The following is a 14085-nucleotide window of genomic DNA, read 5'->3' as shown; positions in this document are numbered from 1 at the left end:
ATCAGTCACTGGAGAAGGATATCATGTTTGGTAAGGTGGAGGGTCAGAGAAAAAGAGGAAGACCCCCCAACGAGATGGATTGGCCAAGTGGCAGCATCAATGGACTCAAGCGTGGCAACCGTAGTAAGGTTGGCCCAAGATCGGGGAGTGTTTCGTTCTGCTGTGCATAAAGTGGCTATGTGTTTTTTCCAACTCAATGCCACCTAACAACAACAACAACATAGGGTCTCTGTGAGTTGGAATCAACTTTATATCAGTGGATTAAGACTTAGTACATAACAGGCAATCAAGAAACATTGGTTAACAATTCCACTATTCTGGTTGGTTATAACAGGTTTTCATCCCTGGAACTTAAGAACCACTGAGCTGGGGCCTGAGGGCATGAAAAATTATGTAACAGAATCAAATATATCCTGATGTGGGAAAATCCCCAGGCTAAACTTACCACACCTCCCAAAGACTCCTAAAGTCACTGTATCCAGCCATTCTAGCAAGTGCCCTGTAGGAGAGAGTTTCTGAGTTCATGTCTAGGTGGCATTCTGCAGAGAAACAGAGAGAGGCAGGAGGTGCTGAGCAAAGGGTGGGTTGAGACCATATTAGAGAGGTCTGTTATTGGGACAATAAAGAGAGTATCAAATGAATGGGCTATTCAAGGACTGGATTCTCAACCAAGTAGACCAAAGGCAGAATGGAGAGCTAATTGAAAGATGTTCTTTTGCCCTGCTCATAAGTAAAGGTTGCAATGAAGGCTATTGTTGTTGTTAAATGCCTTGGAGTCAGTTTCGACTCATAGTGACCCTGTATAGGGTTTTCAAGGCACAGTTGGTGAATTTGAATTGCCTACCATGCAATTTACGAATCGGGCTGCGAACCGTAAGGTCAGCAGTTCGAAACTACCAGCTCTTCCACGGGAGAAAGATGAGGCTTTCTGCTCCCATAAAGATTTACAGCCTCAGAAAGCCTGTACAGGGTTGCTATGAGTCAGAACAGACTCCACGGCACACAGCCACCACCACCATGCAATTTAAACTGACTTGTGGTCCAGTGCATCTCATACAGCACCACACTAGGACTCCCGCAATGAAGGGCAAGGAGTATAACTGTATATTTCCATTCAAGAACAAGCTAACATATGGGGAAGGCTTCCAGTTCATTTTTGTTAGAGACAAAAATTAAGTAATGAAGTGAAAATCAACTTTGACTCAGCTGTTAATATGATGGTGGTGGTGGTTATGTGCCGTGGAGTCGGTTCCGAGTCATAGTGAGTTTCCAAAAGTTTCCAAGGCTATAAATCTTTACAGGAGCAAAAAGCCTCATCTTTCTCCTGGGTAACCACTGATAGTTTTGAACTGCTGACCATGAGATTAGTAGCCCGACTCGTAACCACTACGCTACCAGAGCTCCTTTAGTTGTTAATATAAAAGATAAATAATGGGAAATATTTGTTTAATTATACAGGCTTGCCATGAGTTGAAACCAACTTGACAGCATGTAACAACAACAGTGAGAAGTATAGAGTTAGTATTATTGCACATAAATAATGACTCATGGCAATCCCATGCGTATCAGAGTAGAATTATGCTCTGTAGAGTTTTCAGTGGTTCATGTTTTCAGAAGTAGATCACCATATCTTTCTTTTGAGTTGCCTCTAGGTAGATTCAAACCTCTAGCCTTTCAGTTAGCAGTTGAGGTAACTGAAGGAAGGCTTCTTGGGAGCACTGTCAATTGAGTTTGGCAACAGGAGCATCAAACCCAAGTCAAACCCTATGCTAATGTATCATTTGCACATTGTTCTCACTCCCCAGGGACTCCATAAAGAGTGTGTTGTTGTTGTTAAGTGCTGTCCAGTCTATTCTGACCCATAGTGACACTGTATAGGATTTCTGAGGAGCAACTGGTGGGTTTGAGCCGCTGACCTTGTGGTTAGCAGTCCAAGGTTTATCATACAGCACCACACCAGAACGCCATAATGAATGTGTTGCTTTTAAATGCCAGCAAGTCAGTTGTGACTCATAGCAACCCTGTATAGGGTTTCCAAGGAGTGGCTGGTGACCTTGAACCACTCACTGGCTTTGTAATTCAAACTAACCTTGCACTCCAGCACATTTACTGACAGTGCCTTACCAGGACTCATAATGAGTGGAAGGGGCTGGTATTTGAAAAGAACCTCCCCTCAAGCTATGAGTTAGGTGACATTGTTACTTACTGATGCTGTTATCATCAGATGATAACAGTTCTGGATGATCTAGAATGACCTAGTTTTGTAGTCTAGTCTGAACTGGTAACCTCATGATAAATGGGTATCCTTGATTCCAGGTCTCTTTAGAAAACAAGAATTCACAGAAGCAAGAACTTTAACTAAGAGAAATGACAAACAATACTAAGTAAATATGCAATAATATAAATGTAAGACAAGTATGTGTTTTCCCGGTAAAGTTACTTACTTCTGTGCAACTTAACCTTAATTAAACATCTTTCTAACCTCAGAGCAGTTTGTTCTGTGGAATGGATGGGGAAATATACTTTGTTATTGTCTAAGCAATGTGCTTATCTAAGCAATGTTCTAAGGAGCTCTGGTAGCGTAGTAGTTATGAATCAGGCTGCTAACCTCAGGGTCAGCAGTTCGAAACTACCAGCTGTTCCGTGGGAGAAAGATGAGGCTTTCTGCTCCCATAAAGATTTACAGCCTTGAAAAGCCTGTACAGGGTCGCTATGAGTCACACAGCCAGCCAGCCAGCCAAGCGTGTTCTGATATGCATCTTGTTAGATATACACACTAAAGTTGTTGTTGTCAGGTGCCATCGAGTCAGAACCGACTCATAGCGACCCCATGCTAAAGAAATACTAAAGAAAGGTTATTTAGTATTATTCCAAACTGCCCATAATATGGTAGCAAAATCACAGTTAAAAGTGACATAATCCTTTGCTCATGACTAGTTCACCTACTAACCATTTACATTCGTCCTGTTAATGGTGATCAGAATGTGGTTCCTTTCATTGCCTCTTAGCAACACTGTATAGGGTTTTCGAGGCTGTAAATCTCTGTGGGAGCAAAAAGCCTCATCTTTCTCCATCAGAGCATGTGGTGGACTTCAACAGCTGACCTTGTGGTTTGCAGTCCAGTGCTCATCCTACAGAGCCACAGAGCTCCAGATCTTGCATTAAACATTACTGGTAAACATTTCTGGGGAGTTTTATGTCACTAACTCAATCAGTTATCCATTCAGTGAGTCAATCTGGTAGCAGAAAAGCTACTAGATTGTTTTCAAAGACAGCACTTTAAAGGCAGATCTACATACTTTAACAACCGTGCATGAGAAAGCAACCGTGCATGAGAAAGCTTCATTGTTCTGCTGAATGGCTGGTAGTTTCGAACTCCTGGCCTTGAAGTTAGCAACCCTTACCTCTGTGAGTCCTCACTGGTATGAAAGGCATACCTGTATATATCATGGACATTGCAATATTTTGCATTATATTTCATTAGCAGTATATCAACTCCACAGTATTGTAAGAACTACATCCTTTAAACCAGTAGCTGTAATAGCTTCTTCTTTTGTCTCTTCCACATTAACTAATAGAATACTTGATGCATATTCTTTCCATTATAAACATGTATTGAGCATTTGCCTAGAGATGGAAGTGCAAAATTGATTAAGTTATGATCCCTTAATTGCAAAGATTAAGGTATTGTTGTTGCTAAGTGCCATCGAGTCAGTTCTGTCCCATAGCAACCTTGTATAGGGTTTCTGAGGAGTGGCTGGTGAGCTTGAACTGCCGACCTTGCAGTCCAGCACATTAACCCACAGCACCACACCAGGACTCCAAAGATTAAGCAGGGGTTAGAAATAATTGAACCATTCTCACTCTGTGTAATAAATGTAGTAAGGAAGGTATGTGCAGGCTCCTATTGGATCCTGAGAAAGAAGTACCTAACTTGTCAGGGAAAGGGAAGGTGACAGAAGAGACCTGTTACCTAGGCTGTCGTGAAGGGTGAATAGGAAAGAAGGTGGAAGGACATCCCACCTGGAGAAAGGCAATGAGATGTGAGAGTCTGAATACATTAGGGCCTTCACATAGATAGATATGATTAGAATAAAGGGGCCAAGAGACAGAGTGTAGGAGATGACAACAGAAAGGCCATCAGAGATTAGACTATGAAGGCCCCTGCATGTCACCTAAGAAGAATGAATTCTATTCCCAAGGATGAGTAGCTATCAATGAACTTTAAACAGGGTGGTAACCAGAGGCAGTAGTAAAACTAATACAGTATAAGACAACAAAATACGTCTGAAGGGTATTTTACTAATTCAGATAAGAGGTAATAAGGACCTGCAGCAAGGCAGTGACAGAATTGGATGCTACCACTGTAGTTTCTACAGCAGTAGTGTTTTTCTGATAACCTTCCAGAAGTACAGGAGGGCTGAAGAGAAACCAGTTCAGAACAGAAAACTGGAAGAGGAAAACAGAGGTCCTTCAGTGGTGGGAAAGCCTGATATAAGAATTGAGAAAGTAATTGAGACAAATAGTATGTTAAAGAAAGATCGCCAACTAGGAATTCTGGGAGGGTGGGAGGAAGCTGTTCAAGAAGGAAGATCTGAGTAGAGTTCATTACTTGGTTCTGCAGTGAACAATCTTTGTATAATCAGCATAGTGTCAATTCTAATTATTGGTTTGCAGCTTCTAAAACCAACCTGTAGACAAAGCTAGGAAAACAATTTAGTCTCAGAACAGACATAAATCCCATTTGCCCAGAAAGGACAGAAAGTAAAGTGGAGTTGGAGGTAGACAGGGATAAAATGAAGGTGGGGCTCGAAATTGATAGGTAAGAAATAGATATTTCATCCACAGCGCTACAGGAAAAGCACGTTATTTGGTAATAGGGAGGTGAATGCTAAAAGATGCAGCTAGAAGAATTGAAACCATCTGCCTCTACATAGCAGCTTAACTGTGAGGAGGGATGGAGTAAGGGTCTGTTGATTTTCCTTATAAGCCTTTTTGTACTTTTGATTTATATTTTGCCATGTGCTTGAGCACTTTGTTTATTTTTTTTTTTAAATGCATCTATCCAGATGATCTTTCTTGAATTGATAGACATCATACACAAACACCTAAAAACAAAGCACATAAGATGAATCAAATACAGTGTCCCCAAGGTAACTCCCTGGGATATTGAGTTGCCTTCCAATTAAGAATAAATAAAGTATGTTGTTGTTAAGTGCTGTCTACTGTGTTCTGACTCACAGTGACCCTGTATAGGGTTTTCAATGAGTGGCTGGTGGGTTTGAATCGCCCCTTTTACAGTTAGCAGCCTAGTACTTCTCCTACAGCACTACACCAGGGCTTCTAAGAATAAGTATATTCACTTCACTTATAACAGCTCAACACCAGTAAGCTTAAAAGCAGTCCCCTCTCAGTGATTTAGCTACTGTACAAAAGGAAAAAGAATTTTTTTCCATTTTCTGTCCTCAAAAAATATGAGACTTCTTTCTTACTCGTGTTAGCAGAAATGTGGCTGGATAATTAAAGCCCAAATAAAAATCTTTGAGAGAACATTTTGAAGGTCAATTGAAAAGGAATTCACTCCAAAATGAATATGAGAAAGTTAGCCATGTATAAGAGACATGAAGGATTGCTTGGTCTTTCCATAATATCTTCTAGAGAACTTGTCTATCTCAGCTTCTTAGGGTCAGCCCTATTTATTATGTAATTGTGCCCTTGACCCAAGCCCACCACTTCTCACCTGTCCCACACTCAATCATGGTTGACCAGATTAGGAATAAACACCTAACACATGCTCTAGCAACAACAAGATGGTATGCTCATTTTATAGTTTAAAGACACAAATTTCATGTAAACCCTATATTTGGTTTGCATAATAAATGATCTAAATCAGTACCTTTAAATTATTTTGACGTTTGGCCCACAGTGAGAAATGCATTTGGGTGTAATCCAGTGTCCACATCACCAAAATAGAACTTTTATAAAATGATGTGTCTGTATTGTGATTTGGGTGAAATTTTATATAGCAAATTGATTTTCTGTTCAACATTTCAGACACACATTGATTACAGCCCCCACAATGTAACCGCGGTCTTTTCATTTCCTCCCTGTGTTTATCATTTCCATTTGTCCTTCTCTCTTACCCCTTCCTGCCTTCTGAGCTTTGTCCCTGGGCAGATGCCACCCTTTGCTCGCATATAACTGGTTGTTCTAAGGAGTACATGCTCCTTGGCATTGTTGTTCACTGTACAGGTCTGACTATTGTTTGGCTGAAAGTTGAGCCACATGGGTGACTTAAATGGCTAAAGAGGAACTAAGGTCCATAGTCTCTACCAGACTAGTAAATCTGATATTTTTTTCATTATTCTGAATATTGTTCCACACTTTTCTCCCACTCTATTCAGTGCTTTCAGATGGTCCCTTTCAGATCAATCAGCAGTAGGCACCATCTAGTTCTTCTGGCCTCAGGGTAGTGAAGGTTGGGGTTCACATTAGCCCTTTGGACTAATTGTTTTCATGCATCTTTGATTTTCTTCACTCTTCTTTGCTCAGGGTGGGGAGACACCAATAGTTGCACCTTAGTGGGCCACTCACAAGCTCTTAAGACCTCAGTTACTACTCCCCAAAGTAAGATCTGGAACATTATCTCTGTGAACTATGGTATGCCAATTGAACTTTATATCCCCCGAGACTATAATCCTGAGCTTCCAGACCCAGCAACTCATTCCCTCAAGTTATTTGGTTACAGCTAAGATGTTTTCTTAACTTTGACCCTTTTGTGCTCTACTATATTCATGGAGTCCTGGTGTGGCGCTGTGAGTTCATGCGCCAGACTGCAAAGCCATTTGAACTGCAAGGTCGGCGATTCAAACTCACCAGCTGCTCCTTGGAAACCCTATACAGGGTCGCTATGGGTCGGAACCGACTCGACGGCACTTAACAACAATAACAACATATTCATGGATATAATTGTAACATGTATAAATATATGTGGATTAATATCCTCTCATGATCCTGTAGGATAAGCACTGGACTGTTAACCAAAAGGTCAGTGGTTCAAACCATCTAACTGCTCCTTGGAAACCCTATCCAGGTTCATTATGAATCAGAACTGACTTGGCAGCACTTAACAACATCAAATTTATATCTACTGGTGGATACAGTCTGATTTTATCTCCCCAATCCTGTTTAGCTTTGCCTGTCTTTCTGTATATCCATGCATTGTTGTTGTTGTTAAGTGCTATGGAGTCAGTTCTAACCCATAACAACTCTGTATAGTGTTTTTAAGGAGCAGCTGGTGAGCTTGAACCACTGACCTTGTAGTTCAAACGACTTTGCAGTCTGACACATTATCTCATAGTGCCACGCCAGGATCCATGCATAGATTGTTGTTATTACTGCTAATACAGGATTGTGTAGGTAGTAGTGTTTAACGCCTTTTTTTCTTTCTTTCTTTCTTTGCCTTTAACTCTGTTATTCCTCCAGTTTCTTCCACTCCCTTAATCATTTTGTTCTGACCACCTCTATTGTATATTGCTTGTTCCTTCACCCAAGTTAACATGTACCAACCCTCTAGAGAGCGGTTATCTCTGCTCTCCTTCCCCAAAGAATATTTCTTTCTGTAAATAAATCTTTTCTTGACTTTTAATAGTAGTGGTCTGATATATTTGTCCCTTTGTGATTGACTACTTTCACTCAGCTTAATGTCCTCCAGGTTCATTGATGTTATGAGGTAGTTTACAGATTCATTGTTATTCTTCAACATTGCATAGTATTCCATTGTGTGCATGTACATAGTTTGCTTATCCATTCATCTGTTGATGGCATGTAGGTTGTTTCCATCTTTTTGCTGTTGTGAATAGTGCTGTTTGAACAGGTGTGCATATATGTGCATATTCATGTTGCCTCTCTTACTTCTCATAGGGCAATGATAGTGTATCTGACTCCAAATACTGTCAATTTTAAATTACTTTGTTGTTGTTGTTAAGTGCCATTGAGTTGGTTCCAACTCATAGTGACCCTGTATAGGATTTTCAAGGAGCAGCTGGTGAGTTTGAACTGCCGACCTTGCAGTTAACAACAAACAGTCCAGTGCTTCTCCTACAGCATCACACCAAGACTCCTTAAATGACTTTGCTGCTGTCATTAAGTGCCATCGAGTCAGTTCTGACCCATAGCAACCTTGTATAGGGTTTCTGAGGAGTGGCTAGTGAGATTGAACTACTGACCTTGCAGATCAAATGGACTTTGCAGTCCAAGGCATTAACCCACATGCTACACCAGGACTCCAAATAACTTCAACAACCTACTAATGTGGGTAGTTAATGGAGTTCTGGTGTGGCACTGTAGGATAAGCATTTGATCATAAGGTCCGTTTGAACCGCAAGGTAAGTGGTTAAAACTCACCAGCCACTCCTCAGAAACCATATACAGGGTCACTATGAGTCAGAATCGATTTCATGGCACTTAACAACAACAGCAACAATGTATCGTGACCCACAGTTTGAAAACACTCCCCTAGATTAGTCAGTCTTTTTTTCTTTTTACCTTCAGACCATAGCATGTGCTTATTATGTTTAGAGTTTATTTCTGAGATCAACTGAAATGTCTTAGTGCAACCATTTACTACTGATGTGTAAAAAAACATTATTATATAAAGTTGTCTTTTATCATCTTTGTTAATTAGCATGTCTTCCTTCATTTTCCATTTCTTTACTTCTTCCTTAAAAGTGTATTTTTTTCATCACTGGTCCTGTAGTACACATATGAGGAACAGCTACATTCTGTAGTATCTTTGAGGTGTATGCCAGCCATATATATAAATTAGGTACTTAGATTTCCTGTTTTGTATCCATCTATCTGTCCATTTGGTGGCACTTCCCCCCGCAAAAGTACAGATTTCAACCAATCGTCTATTGTACTCATGAAACCATCAAAACCCAACCTTCTCTCAAATATTAGAATCTTGTGGTATTTTTCAAATGTTTTCAAAAAAAATTGTCTAATTATAAGCATCATTTTTCATGTCCACACATTTTAGCAAAAACTATATTGAAAGCAAAAATGACAATAAAGCTTGTTGAACTATTGGAACCCTAAAGGACTAATTCAGTTTGTATATTTTTGTTCTTATTAAATTAAGAGCTACAAGCAGCTGTCGAAGAGGTGCTGCCGAGTCTGAAAAAAGATGGCGTGTCCATCTATTATGTGAGCAGAACTTCTAACACGGATGGGATTGACTCTTTCCTGGACAAGGTGGATGAAGTGTCAACTGAACCTATCCCAGAGTCTTGGAGGTCTGAAGTCACGTTTTCCACTCCTGCCCTATACATTTATACCTCAGGAACCACAGGTAAAAATACAGAGAGGATCTCAATTAAAGGAACCAGTTCAGAAGGAGTTAAATGTTGGGTTAGATTTTCAAGTGTTCTCTCTCTTTGGTAAAACAATCAGATAACTAATACTTTGGGGGATTTAGTTCTTTGCCTGTGGGAACTGATCTTATTTCATAGCATATGATCCCATTTGGGTTTCTCCAAACTATGCATGTCTTTCCCCCATTGGCATAGAACAGACCAAGAAATTTAAAAAGAACTCAAAAATATAACCAAGGTAATAGATGAAATTTGACACTGAATTGTTAGAATTTTTGTTACAATTCTAGAATTCTTGTTGCAATTTTTGTTAGAATTCTTTAGAATGCTAAGAATTTAGAATCTTCTTTTAGAATTAAAAACAAACAATTGTTGTAGTTTGATTATAGCCAGGATCTATATACTATATGTTGTTGTTGTTGTTGTTGTTGTTGTTAAGTGCCGTCAGGTCGGTTCTCACCCATAGCAACCCTGTATAGGGTTTCCAAGGAGCAGCTGGTGAGCTTGAACCACCAACCTTGCAGTTCAAATGGTTTTGCAGTCTGACGAATTAACTCACAGCGTCACACCAGGACTCCATATATTATGTATTTGTTGTTGTTGTTGTGTGCCGTGGAGTCAGTTCCGACTCATAGTGACCCTGTACAGGGTTTCTGAGGCTGTAAATCTTTACGGGAGCAGAAAGCCTCCTCTTTCTCCCGTGGAACAGCTGGTAGTTTCGAACTGCTGACCATGAGATTAGCAGCTCAATTCGTAACCACTACGCTACCAGAGCTCCTTATAGGTATAATCAAGTATAAATTACACCCAAGAGACTACAGAACAATATTGGGTTTATATTTATATAAAACCTTTGCCACTGTCTTTCTTCCTACACACACTGACTTGTGGGGAGGGGTGCTGCCTGTTGTGGATGTAGGATGGTTGTGGGATGTAGGATGGTTCTAGTGCCAGACCTGAAATACGATATTTCATCAAATCTACGATGCCTTTAACTGTAAGCTGCACCATCATTTTGGTTCTGTAGGGTAAGCACTGGAATGCTAACAACAAGGTTAATGGTTCAAACCCACCTCAGAAGTCCTATACCCGGGTGCTATGAGTTGGAGCTGATTGGATGGCACCTAGCAACAACAACAATAGGAAAGAAAAAAACACTGTTAATTAAATATCAACTTATCCATTTTAAGACACATCCACATTTCAGAAATATAAAATGTGAAAAAGTATATATCTTAGAATTGGTGAAATACGGTATATCACTCTGGAAGTACCCAACATGGTACCACCTGAAATAGACCATATTTTGGGCAATGTGAACGACAACATGCTAGGACGTTTATTGCATTTGTTAGGACAATTCTTTCATCACTGTTTGAGATGGGTAATTTTTTTATTCTCATTTTATAAAATCAGGGAGGTGAAGGACCTTCCTAAAATACGTTGCTGTTGCTAAGTACTGTCAAATCCATCTTGGTAGGCTAACTCCATAGCTCTTGGTACTGGCCACTTTGCCATGATACCTTTTAGTGCATTCATTTAACAGATATTTATTGTCTGCCTACTCTAGGCTAGGGAAAACGTTACCAGAATGCAATAATTGCAGCCTGAGGAGGACAGGAAGCAGACCCCCAACTCATGACAACCCCATGTGCATCATAGTAGAACTGTATATGGTTTTCAATGACCGATTTTTCAGAAGTAGATCTCCAAGCCTTTCTTCCAAAGTTCCTTTGGGTAGATTTGAACCTCTAATCACTGAGTTAACAGCCAAGTGCATTAACCATTTGTACCACCCAGGGATTCCAACCCCAACATACTGATTATTATATTTTTATTAATGTTGTTGTTGTTAAGAGCCATTGAGTCAGTTCTGACTCATAGTGACCATATCTAGCGTTTCCAAGGAGAGACTAGTTATCCATCCAGTGTTTATCCTACAGCGCCACACCAGAATACCCATGTAATCTCCCAGTCTCTGGTCCTGGGTTTAATCTGAATGTTGACTTCATTTCACATGCTTACTTTTTTTTTTTTTTTTTTTACATACTTACGTTTGCTAAATATTTTCCTTAATTAAATCTGGGATGGGTGGATCGGAGAGAGAAGAAGAAGAATACTAATTCTCAAACTATAATCTATCTTATTTTTGTCAAAAATAGTTTGTCACCCTGCCAACAGAATGGCAGGATGACATAAGAAATCAAAATGCTTCTAGTGCATACAGATGCTGCCTTAATATATTAGACTTTTACCTTCATTTCTGAATATTTAGAAAATTGAAATTGGAGACTTTGATTTGTGAAATAATTGAGATTAAAATGAGTTCTTGGCTAGTGGTGGGAAGTTCTAATCTTAAGAGTGAATAAACAAGTATAGAATTTCTTCATAATCTATGGTTGGTAGTCAAATATAAAACTCATTTTAAGGAGAGAAATGAGAATTGACCCTTTTTAATTTAATCCCATAATTCTTTGTTTATGTTGAGTTGGAAAACAATTTAGTCTTGTAAAATTAATGAAAAGAACTCATTTAAGAAATGAAAGGACAAAATGTTTTCCCTATTCTACAACGGTAATCATTAGCATAAAATTATATAATAATTAACAAATGTTCTCATCTAAAGTTAGAAAAGATTCTGAAAGTACTTCAAAGCAACAAAGACGTGCACTTTAAAAAAAACAAAAATGTTATTCAGATCTCTCACTATTCATTCAGATGATTCTTTTCTGTGGTGAGTAAAGTCGATTTGTAAATACTTTCTTCTACTTCTTAATATTAGTATAGAATAAGCATTAATACTAGCACAGTGCAACTGGCCCAGTTGAAAGCAAACAAAGTTTTAAATGTGTTTACGCGAATAGTTTGCTGGTCACACCACTTTGCCTCATAACTAAGGGCTGCTTTGGCTAATACCTGACTAAGGTACAGCCTCGTATCAAAAGATCTAAGCTTACAGCGAACCATCTTCCTCTTCACAAAGCCAGTTTATCCATTCCTGTCTGAAAGTCTAACCTCGGGAACTTTGCAGTGACTCCATGCCCTCCCCTGGATGTGGTATATAACTCTTACTTTAAATAGGTTGTCTTTCAAAACAATTATGTGAATTATAACTAAGAAAAGGTAAATGGATCAAACTTCACTCACAGTAAGAGAAGGGCATACTAAAAAAAATACACCATGATACCATTATTCACCCCTCAGATTGGCAAAAATCCTACAATTTGAGATTATACCTTAGCAAGGCTATGAGGAAACACACTCATATGAATGAACAGGACATCCAATGTGGCAGTCTATCAAGATTACACTGGTAAAACTTTTGACCCAGCAATGTCACTTCAGCAAATGTAGCCTATAGACGTAACATCATTCTTAGGTGTGAAATGTCATATAGACAAGGTTTTTCACTGCAGCATCATTTGAAATGGCAAAATAGTGTAACTAAATGAATGCATACTCATTCCTACAAAGGACTTTACACAGCTGCATGAGAGAATAAATAAATGAAAAACTGAGGGAAATGTCTATGTACAAATATAAAGGGATCTCCAATATACATTGTTAAGTCTTCAGGTGGCAGAGGGGACAGGAGACAAAGTACAGAATGGTGTACACATTTTTTTTAAAGGGGGAAGGACAAGATCATATATGCTTGTATTTTCATATATTTTTATAAAGAAACTCTAGGAGAATACATACTGCTGTTAAGTACCATCAAGTCAGTTCTGACTCACAGAGACCCTATATAGTTTGTGAACCGCTGACCATGCAGTTAGCAGTCCAGTGTTTATCCAACAGCCCAGACCAGGACTCCAGAGAATAAATAGGAAATGAATAAAAGGAGTCCTTAAAGAAAATAATTGGATGGGTGGGAGCGGGGAAAGTGAGACTACTATGTGTAACATTTATATATTCACATTTTTTAGCTATACGCACATGGTGGTGGTTGTGTGCCACCAAATTGGGTCTGACTCATAGTGTTTCCAATGCTGTAAATATTACAGGAGCAGAAAGCCTCATCTTCCACCAGAAGAGCAACTGGTAGATTCATACTGCTGACCTTTCTGTTAGCAGTCCAGCTCTTAATCCATTACCTTACAAGGGTTCCTTTATATACACACATTACCCAGTAAAAAGTTGTTTGTTAAAATGTTGTTTCTCAAACTTTTCTATCAAAGTAGAGCACAAAGGCTGACCATTGCCCCTAAGAATTAGGGGACTTGGCTCAAGACAGCCCATCCCAAGAACAAAAGCTTTTGCAGTTTCCTGTCTTATCTTTAAATATATGCATACATTTTGCTCTCCATTCTATCATTCCAAACAATTAGAGGTAGCCTTCTTTTTTTCCAATAAATTTCAATATTTTAACTGAATTTAAACTCATTGGCCATTTAGTCTGCCTTGGAGAGTCTTTATTCACCTTCTGACACCTCTTACGCTAAAACCAAACTCCTCGGTCTGATTGCCAAGATCGTATATTCCTGGCCCTTATCCCATACCCAAACCTCTGTCTCCTCTCCCCAACTTGACCCCAGTTCCACTTAAAACAGTCTTCCTTCCATTTTCCACAAGACACTGGCATTTCTGCGTATTCCGTGAAATTCAATGTGAACAAAACTGATCTCATGGCCTAACCTCTAATGCCTCAGATCCCTCCAAAGCTCCCCATATCTGTAATAACTTTCCCAGAGATTAGCGCTTCAAGGTT

At 39.3% G+C, this 14085-nt stretch overlaps 1 protein-coding gene across 2 annotated transcripts in view; it reads left to right on the top strand.

Annotated features, from left to right (window-relative positions):
- Nucleotides 1-14085, top strand: part of SLC27A2 (solute carrier family 27 (fatty acid transporter), member 2) — a 60300-nt gene that overhangs the window by 10050 nt on the left and 36165 nt on the right. For both annotated transcript variants that reach the window (XM_006831667.1, XM_006831668.1), the window contains exon 2: nt 9143-9352. In XM_006831667.1, coding sequence (XP_006831730.1) covers nt 9143-9352 — 210 coding nt within the window. The remainder of the gene's footprint in view (nt 1-9142; nt 9353-14085) is intronic.

This window comes from Chrysochloris asiatica, unplaced genomic scaffold, assembly GCF_000296735.1.
Source record: "Chrysochloris asiatica unplaced genomic scaffold, ChrAsi1.0 scaffold00004, whole genome shotgun sequence".
Lineage (NCBI taxonomy): Eukaryota > Metazoa > Chordata > Mammalia > Afrosoricida > Chrysochloridae > Chrysochloris > Chrysochloris asiatica.
Note: the sequence above shows the minus strand (reverse complement) of the source record. Positions and strands in the feature narration are given on the sequence as shown.